Source organism: Anneissia japonica, unplaced genomic scaffold, assembly GCF_011630105.1.
Source record: "Anneissia japonica isolate Jap-2015-1 unplaced genomic scaffold, ASM1163010v1 scaffold241_len727266_cov204, whole genome shotgun sequence".
Classification (NCBI taxonomy): domain Eukaryota; kingdom Metazoa; phylum Echinodermata; class Crinoidea; order Comatulida; family Comatulidae; genus Anneissia; species Anneissia japonica.
The window spans coordinates 110,732-131,173 of NW_022691770.1; the positions used below are offsets into that span (position 1 = coordinate 110,732).

General features: G+C 34.7%; 1 protein-coding gene across 1 annotated transcript in view; it reads right to left on the minus strand.

The window, feature by feature from the left end:
- Positions 1–19,935, minus strand: part of LOC117100103 (AP-2 complex subunit alpha-2-like) — a 31,424-nt gene extending 11,489 nt beyond the window's left edge. The window contains exons 1-11 of the mRNA XM_033239653.1: positions 19,779–19,935; positions 13,642–13,717; positions 12,604–12,672; positions 4,171–4,313; positions 3,306–3,499; positions 2,435–2,564; positions 1,726–1,827; positions 1,460–1,630; positions 837–925; positions 603–674; positions 128–224 (exon numbers count right to left, since the gene is read on the minus strand). Of these exons, the coding sequence (XP_033095544.1) occupies positions 128–224; positions 603–674; positions 837–925; positions 1,460–1,630; positions 1,726–1,827; positions 2,435–2,564; positions 3,306–3,499; positions 4,171–4,313; positions 12,604–12,672; positions 13,642–13,705 (1,131 nt within the window). The 5' untranslated portion in view covers positions 13,706–13,717; positions 19,779–19,935. The remainder of the gene's footprint in view (positions 1–127; positions 225–602; positions 675–836; positions 926–1,459; positions 1,631–1,725; positions 1,828–2,434; positions 2,565–3,305; positions 3,500–4,170; positions 4,314–12,603; positions 12,673–13,641; positions 13,718–19,778) is intronic.
- Positions 19,936–20,442: the final 507 nt, after the last annotated feature.

A 20,442-nucleotide genomic window follows, 5' to 3' on the forward strand; every position in this document is an offset into this window, starting at 1 on the left:
ACACTATCACGAACTAAGCACAAATGAGCCAACAGGTCAAGTTTTAGCAGATATAAGGTAGTTAATATTTACTTTCTCTTTGCTCAAGCAGTTGAGGAGGAGTATTAAAACGTTTATGTCAAATTACCTTCAAAGCAGTTACTACTGTTTCTTGATGTTTCTTGACTGCCTCACGTGAGAACTCTGATGATGCTAATAGACACATACTCTCCAGTGCAAGGTACCTAACAACAAAAACAACAACCAGATAAAAGTAATGCTTTAATAAACGGGATGGACCATAACAGAGTGTCAATCAAACTTAACAAATGACCAATCAGAACAAGGCTAGGAATATGTGCTTGTCCTATAAACGCACGTTTAAGTACATTTACGCTATTGTAATACATACATTACATTACATTATAATAATTATATTCTTTATTTGTCCTCAAATGTAATACACTGTGGAAATTTTGGGCAGCCGAATCTCGAACCAAGGGCCTGGCATGCAAGAGGTAGGAACCATACCAATCAACCAAATGCTTAACAACAATATACAAAGGGCGGGGCTTACGGAAAGGTCCATGGAGTTTTAAGCAAAGCAGGCACCTTCAACTCACCTTAAGTTGGTTTCTCTATGCTGTAAGAACTGCCCAAGTTGATTGCACGCCCTCACCAACAAGTTAGGCTCACTGTAAATAAGTAACAATCACCAAATTAAATAAAATGATTAATAAGAAGCAGGAACAACGATAGCGACTAAATATATAAACTAATAACACTACCAAAAACAATTGAAAAAATTACAGCAATAACAAAAGTCAACAATAACAACAGATGTAGACAAGTCTTACCTATCGTGGTGTATAATCAGGCTAATCGCTTCAAACAGAACAGCGTTCTTAGAGTTGGAATGTTGAACCTTCTTAGACTTAGGTGGCTCCTGCGCAGAAACAAACAATAATTACCTGATTAACCTGGAAACCTTATACTTGAGAAATTAATAATATATCGTAATTTATATTTTATTCATGTTACAAAATTACTGTGCAATGCAAAGACCTAAATAATGTAATGTAGAGTTACAAATAGTATGAATGTCACACCCAAAAAATTTACAAGGCCATTTTATTCAACGTTTCGCTTTTATTTAAGCATCATCTGGAAATGATTTCCTGATGATGCTTAAATAAAAGCAAAACACAGATATACAGATCCCTCTAATTACAGACTGTTCCAATTGAAGTCCACTATTCCATGGTCACAAATTAACAAATGTCTTTTATCTTTATTATTCTAATTAGACACCAAAGCTGCTCAAGACCATGAAAATTCTGGCCGCAAATTTTGTCTTTTAATTGGAGGCAGACCTGTATTTGTTTCAGATTTTTACACATTTATTAATGTTTTAATTGTTGTACATGTCAAAATTATTACAAATTATTTACTAAATAAAAACAAGCCTCAAATTTACTACCTGTGCTTTGTTGAGAATTGTTTCCATACACTCGTTCAGACGACCTCTAACCGCTGGGTCGTCTGGCGGTCCAAAGCATTGAAGTAATCGCAGAAGTTTGACCGACAGCCAAGGTGCAGGCACGAAATAATATGTATAATCCTGAAGATCTGTGTACGATGACGTCACAATCTGCAAGCAGATTAAAATAAATAAAGTAAAAAAATGCACAAATCACATAGCAATTATTGAATAAGTGATTGGAAATACTCTATACAAATACATACCCTACTGAGTCTAGAAACAGCCAATGAAATACATCCTTTAAAGTCTTCTGGGTTTGCCTGCACTAAATCATGAATCAGGCTAGTTGCTGCAGTCACAACACCCTATAACCCGAAAAACAATAAACAAAATTGAGCCACAAATTACAATTTTCAATGTATGTTGATCTCAATTTGACAATATTGACACCACAATGTAAACATGGTACGAAGCACAAGGGTCAAACAATTTAAAAGATAATAAGACCATTGGCTTAATAATGTAACTAGCAGTCACATATTTCAATATGAGCCTACTTGGTAATATTTCAATGCTTGGTGAAAGTGTAAAGATCCTGAGTTTTTATCACAGAGGAAAACATTGGAAATGGACCTTCTACACATGTCCCACAAACACACAAGCTTTTCTTTATGACTACACTCAGCCATGTTTCTTTATTAATGGCTGTCAACAATATACAAGGAGCGGGGAATAGCAAAAGGGTTGTTGTCATAAGAAGTGGAAGAGGCTGTACATTTTGTAAAATATATTCTGTATCCAATGACCTCTGGAGGTAACAAAGGGGCAAAGAAACATTTAAATGCACTTCACAAGCCACAAACATAACACATAACCTATTGATAGTATTTTAAGGTTTTGACTAGATTGCAGTGATTAGTTTAAAATGTAACTCCAGTATACAGGTATCACTATTTTCTTAAGCACTCTTACCATGTGTTGGTCGTTGAGAAGGTGAATAACTCGTGACGCCCACTCTCCTACTGGGACAGATGATGGAGATGTGCGATACAACCGCAACAGGCAAAGTGATGCACTCTGTTTTACCTCATCAATTGTATCACTAGAAAGAAAGAAAATTGGTTGAAAAAGTGTGTTAAGAAACATAAATTGGTGATGTTTTTGTTATCCTAAGGATAAGGATTAACAAAGCAATCATGGATATCTATTAGCAACCATGGTTTTGATGATGATAACAATAGGGTGATGATAAACACAGTACAGGTGATGATATACAAGCAGTAATGATGATGGTGATAACAGATACAGTAAAGATGATATGGTAATGATGAATGTTGATATGATGATACAGTAATTTATTTATCATTTATTCAACTTTCTTTTACGAGGGGAGCTCTTACAGCGAGGCTGACTCAAAAGGCCCTCGTAACAAATACAAACATATACAGTAACATGAGTAAGATACAAAGAGCACAAATAAAATAGATTTTCGATAAAAATTAAAAACAATATATAAAAGTTATTCTCAAAAATCGATAAGATATTCTTAAAAGTTTCAATTTCAATTTTAATGATGATAACAATGATGGTACAGTAAATATAACAGAGTAATGATGGTTATATACTGTAGCCATGATGATGACAATAACGATGATGATGGTTCAGTAACGGTGTTGATGATAACAACAATGAAGATGGTATAATTCTGAAAAATCCAAAGGCAGTCACATTACAAATCACAAAACTCCCTTTGAAGTATACATACAGTAGCCATCACATATTATCATTGCCTACCCACCTAATACTCTGGTAGACAACTACAGTATACATCAAGTCTACTTACGGGGAAACCAGCAACTTGGGAACCTCCTTGCCCAGTTCTTCTGACATTTCCTTGCTGCCTATATTTGCGATACAGTGAAGAGCTAGGTTGATGTGGGCAGGTGTACGGCTGTTCAAATCATTCTTGATGTTCTGGATGACGAGACGCATCAGGTCACTGCTCTCACTAACAAGTACAGATATGAATAGGTATCCCTAGGGAAAAACAAATCAACATGTTAGGTTAAGAATAGACTGGTTTTTATTAGGAAAGAATAGTGAAAGAGGTAAGAAAAAAAGACTGTGATGGCTAATATAAGATATAGGACAATGGACTGTGATAGCTAGTAAAGGGCTGAGGGCAATGACTATGGTGGACAATGAACTCTGATAGCTGTTAAGGGATGGAGGTCTATTGTCTATGATGACTAGTCTGGACTAGAGGGCAATAATCATTTATTTATTGTAAATTTGACACACACAAAAATCGACACATCCTCGTACAAAAAAATTATAAAAGACAAAACAATGAAGTACAAAAAAACAAATTATCATCGTGATTAATGAGTAGTAAAAACAACGAAAAAGACAATATTAGGCTATGATGGCTTGCCTAGGACAGTACAGGGGACTATGAATAAGGGCAGCGGACTATGATCAAGACAGAGGACAATGGCTACGATGGCTTGCATATTAAAGAAAGCAATCGACAATATTGGCTAGCACAAAAATTAGGCTTTGATGGCTTATACAGTACATAGGACAATGTTGATATAAGCTTGACTATCGATACTAATAAGCCATATGAAAATTTATTGTTTATAGTATACCTGTGAATTGTATTGGATGAGGAAATTGCAAAAACAACAGAAAACATGCAAACTTACGATTTGTTTTTCTGTGTATTTGTTGGAGCTGAGCAGGTTAACAGCTTCCATGTGTCCAAAGTCGATGTCATGGCCGAGAAGAAAGATAAAGAGCAATTTGCAAACATATTTCTTCTTCTGGTAACCATCCAGAGTCTTATCACCTGAAAATGAAATGAAGTGGCATCATTTTGAAGAACATACTAAACTATATACTTCAATATTGCACATCCCCATCATGAAATGGTTTGTTCTCCAAAGCAGGATCTACATCATGTTTAGATGGATTGCTGATTGGATGGCCATGTTAGTGTACACTAGTGACATACATCTTCATTACTGGACAATTCAAAGATAATAATTTAACTGTGAAAAAAGAAACTCTTCATAAATTCTACACAGAAATAAATTTATTTTTAGCATAATAAATGTGTACAAAACTGAAAGCAAATACCGGTATGGCAAAATCTTTTTTTAAATAGCAATGTTTTTGAGCATTTATCCACAATGAATACGGAGATACAGTATTCATTAAAATATTATAATTCTTATTTTTATTGTACTGTAGCATGGTGGTTATGATGCTACCTTTTGAATTCATATGGTCTGCAGGGGTCAAATCCTAGAATTTTAGGATTTTATCCTAAAAGTACACCTTGTAAACCTCATAAAAAGATGTATTCTCTTTGACAATTATAAGTTCTATATTAAATACTGAGACTTTTTTTCAATGGTTTCTCTGAAAAGGAAAGAATTTATGCATAGTGAAGTTGGGCAAATGTGGGACACATCTTAATTCATAACTATTCCTAAAAACCAAATATTAAAAGTAAACAAAAAATCTATTAGCACCTTAATGGTTGATATAAAACTATACTTATCAAATCGCATACAATTCCCGAAGGGATTTTAATGGCACAGAGCAATTAAAAATAGAAAGACATTACAAATAATTCTCAACTTTGAGGTACTGAAGCGTGAATAAATGCACTAAAGCATAATTAAAGTCATCGAAGCGCGGCTGAGTAGGTGAAATGGGCTGATACCACATAATGTGTAATGCAACAAGATATATGAAATCAGATTCACTCAACGGACATTAAACTGACATTCCATATTCATAATGAGAAAATACATTGTTGCATGTACAAAATTGCAAGAGCAGCTCAGCTTAGTCACAATCAATGTCGGCCAAGCTACAGTGATGCTACTATATGTGCTCTGAACTACAGAAATCTTTACATTCCTGATAGTCAACCATCTTTTGAATGACAAATTGGTCCTATGTGCAATACGTTGAAGAATTTAGTATGCTGTACTCTTTGGAGAAAAGTGTTTCAGAACCATCAACTGATAATTAGTCTACTGCAAATATTAATTTTTGGTAGAACAGAACATAGTTACACAAGCAAAATAATGCATGCCTTTAGCAAGCAGGCACACATTCTCCAAGCTTGTTCATAACAATTAACAAATTAATAATCAATTTTCATAGCTCGAGGATACAACCAACGATAAACGCTCAAAGCAAAACATCAAAAAGGTAAGCCAGAACATACACATTGTACAATTTATATTGTGATACAAACAACCAATGAATGGACCACGTCTCAATAGAATGAAGAGTAAACATGGTACTATATGGATAAATGCAATTTGTTTACAACCTGATGGTTGAGTCTCTAAATCTATAGAAGGTCATTACTAGAGTTGCCTACAATTAAAATTATCCTAATATTAATGTTAGTATGCATTAATGATATTATTGAGGACTTGTTCAGAGAATGACACCTAAAGACTATTTATGATTACATGCCACTATATTCATGAACTAAAAGTCATTAAACATTAAATATCAATTTGTACTATTTACTTCTACAGTACAGTATTGGTTACTTTGGTATACATACTGTATGCATTTCAATCTCATGTTCATGAGTTCAAGCCTGGGAAAATTTCATATTATTCTCCCATAGCCAAAAGCAAACCACTCCCCAAGCATCAATGCCCTCAACAACCAGCTCTCTATTCCCCAAACATTATCCAGGGACTTGGTTAAAGAGCATTAATTGCCAGCTCTCCAACCCCCTAAACATTATCCAGGGACTTGCTTATACAGCATTGATGTCCTCAATGACCATCTCTCTACTCCCCAAGCATTATCCAGGGACTTGCTTATTCAGCATTGATGTCCTCAATGACCACCTCTCTACTCCCCAATCATTACCCAGGGACTTGCTTATACAGCATTGATGTCCTCAATGACCATCTCTCTACTCCCCAATCATTATCCAGGGACTTGCTTATACAGCATTGATGTCCTCAATGACCATCTCTCTACTCCCCAAGCATTATCCAGGGACTTGCTTATACAGCATTGATGTCCTCAATGACCATCTCTCTACTCCCCAAGCATTATCCAGGGACTTGGATAAAGACTATTAAAACTTGGTTATAGATTGTCAAGCATACTGAATGATAAAGTATGGCATTTGAAAAACAGAAACTGTTGAAGCAAGTGACATTCTCACAAACTGACGTTGCTCTTACCTGCTCATTTAGAGATTGATTAAGTCCAAGCCAAAAGATATTGTCAAGTAGCAAGACAATAATTTCCAAACAAAATTATTTTGAAAAGCAAAATTTTTAAGTTTCTAGACTATTTTATTTTTTCAAACAGTACAGAAGCACAAAAACAAGGGATGAAGTTAAAACTTCTTACCATGATGCCTATCAAACTGGAATTTATAGGTCTCATTAAAAATAAATATTTTTATAGAAGGCTGAAAGTCTAAAAGTTGAGCTCTGTAGGGAGGATCTAAGCCAACGATTTGTAAAATTATTATATCAATTAGAAAGGTACTGTATAGTGCAGACTCAATGTGGAGCATAATTCAATATTTTTATCTCATTGAACACTTGGTTAAAACTGATATCATTACTAAAAGCAAGTAAACTTTGCTTAACATTTAATGTGTATTTTATGACCCACCAGGAGAAATTAAAATTTTTTAATGTAACAACTGTGAAGACGATGATTAACTTTCAACACGGAGACTAGTCATAGGTCAAACATTAGCTGAAAAATTATCTGATAATTATCACGTATGAACACCAAGGATTTGAACCTAAGACACTAGAATGACAAATCTCTAGCTGCCTTGAAAGAATTCTATAACTAGTAATGCATGTGCGATTACAGGATCACAATTTGTTAAAATTTTGACAGTTGTACAGTATTCTCAAAACGTTTAAAGGTATGTCTGGAGATTTCACATGTAGTTTCAATTAGTATTGCTGTATAGTATTTAAGAAAGTTTATATTAATAACAAGAACAGATCTTGCAGCATCAATCAAGATGCAATTGTTACTTGCTACATAATGTTATTCATCGTGCTGGAAAACATTGTCTCCGACCATAAAAAATAATCTATAAAATGCGTCCATCACCAAACATTATCTGTACACTACATATAAAAAACCCAACATTTATTCATCGATGACTGCAGAAATTAAACATTAAATTAATCTTGAATACAACTTGCCTATGTACTGTATATATTTTATTTTAAAGAGAGTTTATAAATTGTTGAGCTCGGATCTCGTTATAGGGTGAGTACAGCAGCATATGAATGAGTTGAAGGGATAGGTGTTTCTCATTTGCATTCAATGACCTTACAGATTTCTTCCAGAAGTTTTGTTACACGGTATTTGACGCGAGGTAAAATTTGCTTAAACGGTTGAGCACCCACTGAGTGCTCAACGCGGTTAACTGGTGAATTACTGTAAAATGGAAAACGTTTTTTGCTCTAATGTGCCATAAGTGTAAACAGGCTTTAAGACATACAGTATTCAGCAATAATTCCTATACCTCAGGACATAATGACAATATATTAGGAACACCAACGAGTGGCATAGCTTAGAATGCTGATGACCTCAAGACATAGCATCAGGGAGCTTAAGACACAACTGCAGGAAGTCGTTAACACTACAGTCGCAGCAGGAAAGGAAGCTACTGCATTGTAAGCCTGCAGTACTATCAACCATGAGCTCATTCCCTATATAAACATACTATCTGAAAGCACCTTGTAATTATATACTGATCACCATCTCAATTAACATTTGCTGTCATTTAATCCCTATTAAATTAATAAATAATGCATAGTAATCGCTCACATTGTATCAGATTTAAAATACATCCTTGAAGTATTGATGTTTGTAGTTAAAAATTAGGAATTAAGGATGAGGAAATCGATGGATGGAATTGAGAAAAAAATAATTGGGAACCAATGGAATCTAAGTTGAGAGGATCAGGAATCATGAGGTGACAGAATGATTGAGAAAATAAGATAAATATGGTCCTCCCAAATGGAAAGACCACTTTTGGGATCGGTGTTTTCATGGTGTTTAGCAGCTTTGATCTTTAATGCAACTAATATAAAGATAAAAGATAGGTATTAATTTAAAACTGCAGAAAGGTAGTCTTAATTGGCAGGTCTATAATTAGATGGAGACCAGCATCATTGAACTAAACTGATATCAATAAACTGAGTAATTCACCAACCTTTCTACTACAATACTGTATTATAATTAAAAGAACATTAAGTTGAATTATACAAAATATTAAAATCATCATCATCATCCTATAATCAAATAAACCTCGTATTAAGAAATTTAATGAAGATTCACCTTATTTGTATGGAAAATTAAATATATATAAAACAATATTAACCAAAATCATAATCAAAAAACCAAATTAACACTATGATCTTCATTCTCAGAATTCAATTGGATGTGTTTATCATAATTCATTTGATTTCCTAGTCTCATACTGTAATACAAATTTCACAGCATAATAGCACAAACATTTCAATAAAAATCATTGGACTGGCCATATTTATCGAGCACTAGCCAACCAGGGACTCTAATCTGCTTGTGATGCCAGAAAATACAGTAAGTCGTCACTAAGTGAAGCTCCAGCAAGGTCAAAGGGCATCAGCTGGAATGATTACTTTTTTATGCTACTGATGTCTAAATTATGAATGATGCTCAAATTTGAATTCAGTATGCGATGATATTTAAACATATTTGTAGATGAATGCATTCAAGATCACAATCTAGAGAACGACAATATATGTTGAACATGATCTGATACAGCGCATAGAAACCATGTATTATGCGCTATATTTATTTACAGTACTTTGAGAACATACGCCTTTGGAATGGTGGCACATACAAATGTGGTGCGTTCAAGTTAAATTACAAAAACATAAAAATTATTTAATGTATAATCTCCAACCATTACCATTTTATAGTGCTATTTACGGCCATGTAAAATATGTCATTAATTTAAAAATTCTCATCATTGCACCACCCCTGGTGGTGAATACCCAGCAACCCCCAGTAACTTTATTTGGTCCCCATCAATCAACAAACACTAATTAAGGACGATGGGTATACAGTACACCCCTAAATTACGGTTCCCTGCAAGTCTGTGAAATTAATTCAGTGAGCACCATCTGGTTATCCATTTTGCCCTACCAAGAAATCTGGCAGATTACATGACTAAATCTGTAGTATAAATAAAAACGACCTGTTGAACAACTTTAAACATGAAATATCAGCTTGAGAAAATTACAATTATAGTATTGTGGTTTACAATATAGAGTGAACTCTAATCATGCAACAATAAATCTGTAAACTGTTCGCTAACTTGCAAAATGGCCATTTTAAATTGATGATCATAGAAAGTTTTACTATTTAGCAGTTATAAGTGCAGTATTTGAATTTTGGACTTCCAAGTACAGAACTTTTGAGTGCACCCATTTACTTTGGCTTTCTGTTTAAAAAATAGGCACATTGAAGGTTTTGAATCTGCATAAAAACATTAACATGACAAAACTTTTTAATACTACACACACTGAATATATTTTTATAATAAAGCTTAAGCCTATTAGAAATAATAACTTCATAATCTTCCTAGCCCCAGTAAAAAGACCAATTATATTTCATTGAGTTATCCTAGAAAAAACTGCGGTTTGGATATCAAAATACCTGAAAAACTACTTGGCAGTAAATGGATGAAAAGAACATTCAATTATTATAAAGAGCTTTGCAGAAAAATTATGTTCAATAAAAAAACGGAGCTCTCTCGGAAAATATCCAACTTGTGTTTCAGGATATACTTTAAATTCAGAATACTGTATTTGTGTTTAATTCATGAAACAATTTTATTTTTTTCTTTTCCATGAAACCTTGAATTTATAAGCATTGATATTGTTTTACTATTGAGCTTAAATCTCATCATACAACAGATTCTATTTCCTGCCAGAAAACCTCTAAAATACTGGGATGGTCTCTGGCATGCAATTTTTACAGGTCTGATATTTATTCATTCTCTCATTATCATTATGGGTTTATTCATGCTGACATTTGTAATGCTATTCTATAGATATTTATATTTCATTATACAATAACAATACATTTTAAAGAATACATAATTACTGAATATTTAGTTTTTTGTATAGCGGCTAAATAACAACAAAAAGTAATATAGTGTTGAAGTTAATTGCAACTAAATGTTATGTTGGCGTTTACACTGAAATAACAGTAAGCTAAAGTCTAATGCTAACTAATGCCAAGTTGCCGTAGTAAACAATTTCAACCTACTGTGTTGTCGTCTTAAGTCAATATACTTAAATACATTTTGAAAAAAATTGATATAAAAAGTCTGTAAAAAGGATAAAAAATGAATGATTTTGACCTGATTTTCATTGGAAGTTGACAAACTGTTTTGTTTTTGATCCTATGCTGTACAAGCAATTTGAAGCCTGAATCAAATTTTTGAGTTTTCCCAGATTTATACCAAATGTTCATAAAGTCGATGTAGGGCCTAATGCCAAATAACACACACAATAAATTGCTCATCTTACCATCAATGCTGTAGATTGCAATCAGTTTCCACTATGCATGTAATCAATGCTTAACAATCAATAGCATTAATACCTGAATAAGCAATTTGAGGGCACTTGGACCAATTTGCATAGGTAGATGCATACCTTTAACACGTTCACACTAAATTACCAAGTCGCATTGATAGTAAGGCTCATTTTAATGTTTATTGAAGGTGTACAATGTTATGGACTACAACATGGCCTATCACAGAATGTGGAGCTTAGGCCTATAAGGATGTTGAACATTCAACAGGTGTAAATGATGGTTCACCAAACATCATAATTTCTTTAGAATGTTTCCTATATAAAATGAAAATTTAAATCAGTAGTGATGTTGGTACTGTAGCCTACAGTATGAGTGAGATACCAGCAATTCCCTGGATAACCTGAGTAATTGCCTATTCCCCATTCAAAATAACACAATGTTTACAATATAAATATGTCGGTTAACAAACTAGACATCATTTTGCACTTTCATTTTTTGTATGATGTATTTGTTTTGCCATTTGATATGGTTCAATTCATATTTAATTACTAAATAATGTATAAGTAAATTAAATTTTATTCTTATAAACATGATTACCCAAATGCAATCCCCACACCAGCAGTGAAACCTGCTGAAACCTATAAAGGTACGACAGACATCCTAGGGCCTATCAATGGCTAGACCATGAACTGGCCTGACCTGCTCTTTCTAAAAGTGTAGTCACTTTTAAAAATTTATCAGAACTTACTTAACTAATCTGAGTAACTGTTAAAAGAAAAAGAATAATTATTACAATTTTAATGCTGAAATACTAATGTATTTGATACGCCACATTAGCGAGTCGAATGGCTGAGTGGTTAAGGTAGAGGAGCTGCAACCTACAGCTGTAATATTGGCGCTGGTTGGAATGGCACACTCGCCTTGGTTCTGGTGGTGAAACATGGCCACATACCAAGCTCCATGAGCATCTTGTTTGATGGATACTGGCGCTTTACAAATCTGCACTATTAATATTATTATTATTATTATTATTATTATTATTATTATTCAATGCTTCCTTCTAGACAGTATCTCACTAGATACTTTAGCTTGAAGTTGAGTAGAATTAAGCTACTAGTCAAAATCATGTTACTACACATGAAATCCATACCAAAGAACTGTGCATACAGTGGTAATCTAGAATGCACGGCACACAGAAATGAAGGCCTTGCTTTACCATATTTGATTTAGGATTAAATCAGTCACTAACAGAGCTTTATGTCTTGCAGTTGATAGTTAGGATTATCAGTAGAAAACATTTAAAAAAAATAGTTGATCATCCCTTATTCAAAAAATGACAAACAGGTATTCTTACCTTGCAATGTGCTTTTGATAATGGGTTTTTTCACTATAAAATTTTCTATAAGTTTATTTCCAAGAAATCATTATTTCTATTTCTATATCCAAGGAAAGCCTGGAAACAAGTTAGCATGGTAGAGATAGTCTTCAGAAAACAAAGAAAATTGGTGACTCACCTTTAAACTTGGATCTGATATTTGCTAGTTCTTTGTTTATTCTCTTTATTTCTGCCTCTTTGCTTTTGCCTAATAAACACAAACAGATAAAAGCATTAGATAAGATAACACTCAGGATGTCAAAATGCTTATTTAATAAAACTGTATAGGTAGTCCTGTATTCATTACTGAAAGATGTAGGCGCATGATCTATTATCTGAGCCTTGGCATCAAGTAAGTTTGCCAGTTCCTCTCCTAGCTGCCTTTTAATTTCCCGATTTTCAACCAGGTACTCGATTACGGCTCAGTGAACTCGTAGTTGCCCTTACTGGTTAATGAATCTGTGTCATCAGCATGATAAACAAGTGTCCTAACCACTCGGTGTGACTCCTAATAGTATGTGTGAATGCGCATAATAATAATATAGTATAACAGTATGTACGGAATGTAGGGACCTCTGTGCACTTTTTTAAAAGGAGATCAGAAACTGAACGAATAGAATGACTAGTCAATAAACAAATAATGCAAAATCTCTGAGGGGCCACTCACCTTTCATGTTTGCTCTAGTGCATTCACATGTTTGATTTCAGATAATGGCAGCACCAAAAATAATGTGGTAGGGGGAAAAAACCCCAGTTTCTATTGTCATAATTCAAAAGCGACAACAATATAGGTTTAGCAGTGGCGTATCTAGCAGTATTAAAAAGGGGGACTGGTGGGGGGGGGGGGGGCGCGCAAAATATGAGGGGGCGTGGAATTTATTTTCGGTGGCCACGCCCACTGAAAAATATTGTTTCTTAGATTCTCGAATACACGTTAACCGTGACAGCATAATCATAAGCATAAAACTAGCCTAATTTTTTTTGCTTCAAAGTTTTCGAATGGGGGGGGGGCATGCCTGGGCGGCGCGAGCTTTTTGTGGGGCCCCACGCACACCCCCCCCCCCTTTGGATACGCGACTGAGGTTTAGCAAGTAATGAGATACATTCTGCCAAAAATGACTACGAAAAACACCCGAGACAACTAAATAAAGGTAACAACATAATACATCAATCTTACAGTTTCTTATATCGGAAATGAAGACAGCCAGTCCTCTCATTCCATCTCCCTTCACTGCAGGCATCGTGCTCTATCACTGAAATGAAAAAAAAAACTGATTGAAGATTAAAGATCTAGACATTGTATTGATACAACACCAACACAGGCTTATTACCTTTGTATAATTGCAAATCAACTTACTAAGTGTGTTTGGCTATTAAAATTACAGTACAGTACACTGTAGACCAATTTAAGTGAAGGAAAGGTCAAGGGCAAAGTAGCAAAGGGGTCAACACTGTCTGTTGGTTGTCAGTGGCAGACACATTGATCATTATTAAAAATGATAAAATTGGTCATGCCTCATTGCATAGCGTTCTCCTTGACACCACACTACACACCTGTGTACCTCAGACAATGTTAAATTAATTAATCCTTTTTGCAATATCAGTAACTAGTGTATGATTTTGCTAAATGCACATTTCTCTATGGAACTTAAATATCCCAATATATTATTTATAAGTAACAGACTCATCATTTTTACAATTATTTGTATTATAACCGTTAACCTTCTATTGCCATGTGTACTTGTTTAACTCATTTTGTATTGCATTTGGAATTTGGCAATATTCTAAAAGTGAAATGAATGAATAATGAATTTCTAGAACTAAAAAAGTCAACAATAAAAGAGTCAACTGAGTGCTATTAACCGAGGACCAGCATTTGGCATGCATTAAGTAGGAAAGAAGTTGTGGTTTTGATAGGAATTGAACCTACAACTCTGGGCTTAGAAGAAAAGCACCTTACTAAGTACTACTAAACCATCAATCTAAAGTACTACTGCTAACATGTTCAATTACAAATCCAACTGTTCCTAATGTAGTATTCATGTAGTACCTGCTTAGCTTGTCAAACAACCTTTATTTAGTCATAAACAACAAAATGTTAATCCAGATCTCAGACAAGTTCAAGATTACAGGGATCTACAGGTATCACAGCTTTATATTTCATTCTAAATGTTTAATTCCCACAATCCACAAGTAAATTCATTTAGAATTTGATCTTTAAAAATTAACTAACTATGTCATCAGCAATTCAAAGAACTACATTAACATTTAAGGCATAAGGTGCAAATTTAAATTCAATGTTCAGGGCAACTTCAACTTTGGAAGCATTATTTTTTCTTACCCATTTGCTGACTCGCATATAAAAAAAATCTTTCATTCTTTCATTTGCATAAATCTCAAAACTGCATAATAATGGACTTGTAATCAACAAAAATTAAGTTTATTTTGATCTGCATCGTATTAAAATTTGATCCGTAAAAATGAACATTTCAAAACTTTTTTTTAAAGTGTTATGAATTTACAGATTTTACAAAGATGGAATCTTTAATATTCATATCTTCTAGCTATTCACACTTGGTAGATCTACTGAAAACATGGCCTAAAATTACAACACTTCTGTGACATTAAAGAAACATAAAGAACTTCCTGCCAATAAAAATAAGTGGAAACATCTTGGAGAAATTTAATGAAACTAATGATAAGAAACTTTAAATTTGTTTTAAAATTTTGTAAACAGATTTATAGACCTAGAGAAAAACATCAAAAAATCTATGGGTTGCATTAAACATTGAAGGCTATAAGGTGTAAATTTATATTTCAGATGGTATTACAGAACAGAATGCTATTAATATTGAAATGATTTAAAATCCTTGGCATGCCATGAATCTTACACACAGGAAACTTTACATCAGAATAGAATATATTAGCCCCGTTCATATCCAACTATGGCGAGATAATTTTAGTGGATGAGCTAGAAGATCTCGCCATAACTTCGAGTATGACCGCTCAAGTTTGGCGAGATGAAGGCCACAACTCGACTAAGCCCGTCGAGTAAATTTATGTCGACTAACTTCTTAATCCAGCCTAAAGCCAGTAAACAATTAAACAGCGGGTGGCAACAGGTCATGAATACACCAATCAAATTGAAGCAAAGTGACCTTCCATGCTTGCTGGTTAGCGCGTTTTTTAGTTACTATCATAAACACCATTCAGAATTGACGCAGTCTTCCTGATCTGTGTACTTTAATTTCAACAAGTCTTATTTTGCAAATGATGGCCGAAAAGTCAGTAAAGAAACGCCATCTCTGGACGTATGCACAGGAATGTGATTTAATAGATATCTGGAGGTAGCCAGAAATCGCCGAAAAAGTTGAAGATAAATTGTACCGTCAGAAGTCTGGTGTCCACAAAAGGATAGCAGAGAGAATGCAGGACTTAGGCCACAATGGTATAACATCGGCAATTGTTGTGACAAAGTTGAAAAATCTAAGAGCAGACCACAAGGCTGTGAGAGACGTTTTTATTCGTGGGACGGGCAAGGGGTCGGCCAATGTAATAAGAGATGACCCGAAATTGGCATGCCCACACTACCACGCGCTAAACGAAATACTTGGGGGGAAACCCAGTGTAAACCCTCCAGCTGGATTCCTCGGCCAGTCTAATCAACCGCTGAGACCTAGGCCTAGCTTACGCCTATAGTCTCGATCTAGCATAAACTAGTCGCGCGAAAATCAACAGTAATTACCCACCAAAATATCTCGCTCTAACCTTAACGTCGAACGTGATTAGTGGATGTAATCCAATTAACTTGGCAAGTAGATCAGCTACTTCATCTGGCTATAATCCCATATGAACCTAGCTATTATGATCATACAGTATAATTTAAAACTGAAGGTCACAGAAGTACTATTTCTGGGATGCACTATAAAACTGTGATAACATATTTAAAGTCCAATGTCCAACTACTGTATCTTCATTCAAGAGTTCACAAATATAAGTACTTTATCAATATTTGTACACATATCACAATAAACAATCATGACCACAGACACTTAGTCTTGGGGAGGGGATGGGGTTACAGTAGTCTAAATTGTGGTGATCGCCAAGCAACCATCAATAAGCAGCAAAGAAGGGATGGGCTTGAAAGGGTGCATCTTCCTCACAAGATACAGAAAATGTAGTTACTGATAACCTACAAATAACTGATGTCTGACTGCAGAAATTCTTAATAAAATATAAAGGATTTTCTGTTATTACTTATTAGTATGTTTGTTGGAGATCCAGAGCGAAAGGCACTCAGATATATTGCTAACAGTAATGGCTGCCTCATTTCATTGTTGAGCGCCGTAAGATGGCTTGACAACATGCTGTATAATCTGTGGCCTTCTCATCCTCATCTTTATTGTCACCTCACAATACTCATCAACCATAACAAATAACACAACATACAATTACATCGCATCAGCACAAACACTTATTATATCATCAACATGCAATCGAAATCAATGGATCCTCTTTATCATAATCATTTTACTCTTACTTGTATTATTGGAACACTGTTAAATTATACAATATCAAAATCATTCAGTGATAAGTACTTTAGTAGATATACCATATTAATTTGTTGGTTAAGATCAAATAGCAGAATTTCATATTAATTAATTGAGAGATAATAAAATATCACGACTCAGCAAAAAATGAATCATCAGCGATTTGAAGTCTGCCTCAAGTGATGACAGTATGATAACATTGTCCATCAGCACTTTGAAAATTACTGGTAAATTGGGAATTCATGTTCTGACAGGAGTTTCAACACTCCTAGTCCAGCAAGCCATGTTTGTCTCCCGGAAATTGGACAAAATAAATAGATGTGTTAAGAAAGTTCTAGGTCTTCGAAGGGCCTTCTCACAATTTTAGACGTCCGTCTTGTTAAAGATAATAAATCAATTGATTATACCAATATAGAACAAGAGAGTGTACTCTCGTTTGTATAGTAATATGTCACTCTCCTAGTTACGATAGAGTGCACCTCTTTTGATGGTATGATGATAAAGAAAAATAAGGAAATCTATGGCCCTCTACAAAAGTATTGTATTTTTATACTTCCCTGATTGTATCATGTGGATAACAGGTAAACAAACAAACCGTGAGCGGTGCAATACTTGGTAATAAAGGGCATACAAACAGCAGCGGACATCCTCCACTGGCTGCGTATGCGTATGGTGTATTCATGTATACGCTGTGAATGAGTGTACAGTACTAGGCTTTCTTGTTCATTATACAGAGGGAAATGCACCAATGCAATAGAGAAGAAAGCTTTTGAATCTTGAATAAACAAGCAAAATGAGGTTTCCTTATGACTTGACATCATTTATATTAAAAACCAATAATGAATGATCAACAATTGAGATATGTTCATAAAGTTAATTAACCAAACTTTTTAATGTTATTTAAAAAACCAATGAAGGTTGTCAGCTTGCAGTCTAATCATTGATTGACAGTTGGGCAGATTAAGGGGCGGGGCAATGTTATTGATCAATCTAAAGCCGCAATCGCACTGGATTTAAAATAGGGAAATTTTTACCGAGACTGTGGGTAACATTCCAATGGGTAAACTTCCTGTCGTTCGCACTGGGATTTACCGACGTGGTTAGTTTTACCACAGGCCATGGTGAAACTAACCATTCGTACAGATTCAACTATTGGGGGCGCTAAATCGTGACGTTCACTTCACTGAGGAAGGTCATTCACTGTGATGACTTGGGAAGTTTACCCGACTCGCGCTGTTCGCATTGGACTTTCCTGCTAGGTAAAACTAACCTGGTCAGTTTTCCTGGGCAAGCGGGACTCGGTTAAATTAACCGCGCGGCTTGGGTAAGTTTCCTGTCAGGTAAACTTCCTGTGCTGTCCGCACTGGACTAATTATGGTAAAACTAGCCAACGTGTTGGTTAGTTTTACCAAAAAAAGTCCAGTGCGATTGTGGCTTAAGTTTAAATACTGCTGAGAACATGATAATGCTGTGTTATATGTTATTAGAATGTCAAGAGTATCTTATTGTGTTGGTATTGTTTGGTGCTCTATTCACAATTTTTTTCATACAGAAACTTGGTTTTGCTTGGAAAAAATTGTGACATCACTCTCAAATCTGAGAATGTGACATTTATAAATGTGGAAAAATATTAGAGAATAGAAACCAAAAACTCATGACAAGAATTTTAGACTTATTATTATTAAGTAAATAATAAAGCCAGGCTACAAAAAAAAAAGTATGTGTTGTACTGTACATCTAAGACACAAAAAGGGTGTTGGACGAAAAACTCGGGAGCGGTCAATAAGATACAGATTTTTGAATATTTAAAACTATGGGAAAAAGGGGTCTAGCCACCCTTTGTTCCATTCTTTCCCCAGTTTTTAAATATTCAAAACCCTGCATTTCACCAGTCCCAACCCTTTTCTGTGTTTTGGAAAACTCAGCTACAACAACCTACAGTATGGAGCTTGGCTTTTACAGAACATGTAGGCCTATTGTGCAAAAAAAAAAAAAAATCAATATAAGCTCTTCAATACAGTTCATTTGAAAAAAAGGTTGGAAAATGATTAGATAAATTGTTATTGGTCCAAAAATTGCTTTGGCAATTTGCAAAACTTAATGTATCTGAGGATATAAAGAAAGCTAGTGAGCTTATCATATGAAAATTACAGTGGGGAAGATGACAAGATGCAACAAATGGCTGATGTGATAGGCCTAGGCCTATATGAGTAAATAAACAGTTATTCCCTTCTTCAGCACATCAGCACAAATTTTTAGTCCTAGCTGTAGTGTATGTATAATAGTGGATATTGGAGCTTCCTCCTACATACTCTACCTACCTACTAATTAGTAAAGGACAAGGTTACGTAGGCGGCATACATCCAGCCTAGGCTAGACTATAGACTCAGGATCATGCAAATTCGAATCAAAAAATGTAGGCTTGGAAATCCCACAGAAAAACACTGGGTTTGGACATTAATATGATACAAATTATTACACAGACACATATGACAGCATGAAATATATAATGCATCAAAGCGAACTATTAAAAAGTTTCGATTTCAGCTATAAAGGAGAGGTAAGTCTCAGCAGGCTAGGCCGGCAATGTTTGGCTATACCCTAGGCCTAGTTAGTCGATACGATGTCATCCAGCGCCTGCAACCCGCCCCCATTATGCGACATCGTCAAGCTAGGTCGGGCAGTTCCGGTCTTTTTGTGTATCTAACCCAAATATAACAATACCAAACTGAGTTTGAAATCGAAGGAGAGGAGCATGCCTTACCTGTAACTCGGCTAATAAAGTCAAACTTTTCAAATATTTCCTCAGATTTCAAGTTATTCACGAAAATTGTCACCGCCAGGCACAAACCGTACGTACTTCGCTATCGCGCTACCGCCCAATTATGGCCGCCATGTGTTAAATGAAATCGAGGCTCCACGTGTCATGTGATTTTCATAGAACCGGTGTGTTTGGGTGGCGATCATTTTATAAAATCATAAAATCATTCTTTAAGAAAACACAATAAAAGAATGTCACAAAAAACCCAGGTCATGGCTTAATTAGGCACATGCAGTGTGGAGGCAGAACAGAGACAAAAAAAGAAAAACAAAAAACAAGAAATCATTTACAAATAAAGACAATTCACCCACTCAGGCGAGATTTAACATAGCAAATAAAACAAGCAAACAGTAATGAGATAAACAATAAACCAATAAATCGTGATTCAAAAAGTAGGTCTGTGGCAGTCATATAGGCTAAAAAAAATTAGCTTCCCCATATAATATATGTTTAACGAAAAACCTATACTTATTAAACAATAATGAAAACGTTAAGGTATTATAAAAGTTCGAATCATAATTTTAGACTTTTTTAAACAAAAAGGTGAAGCGTGAAGATAGAATTCTACTCACGAAATTAATTATTAGATAGTATAATACATACTCCA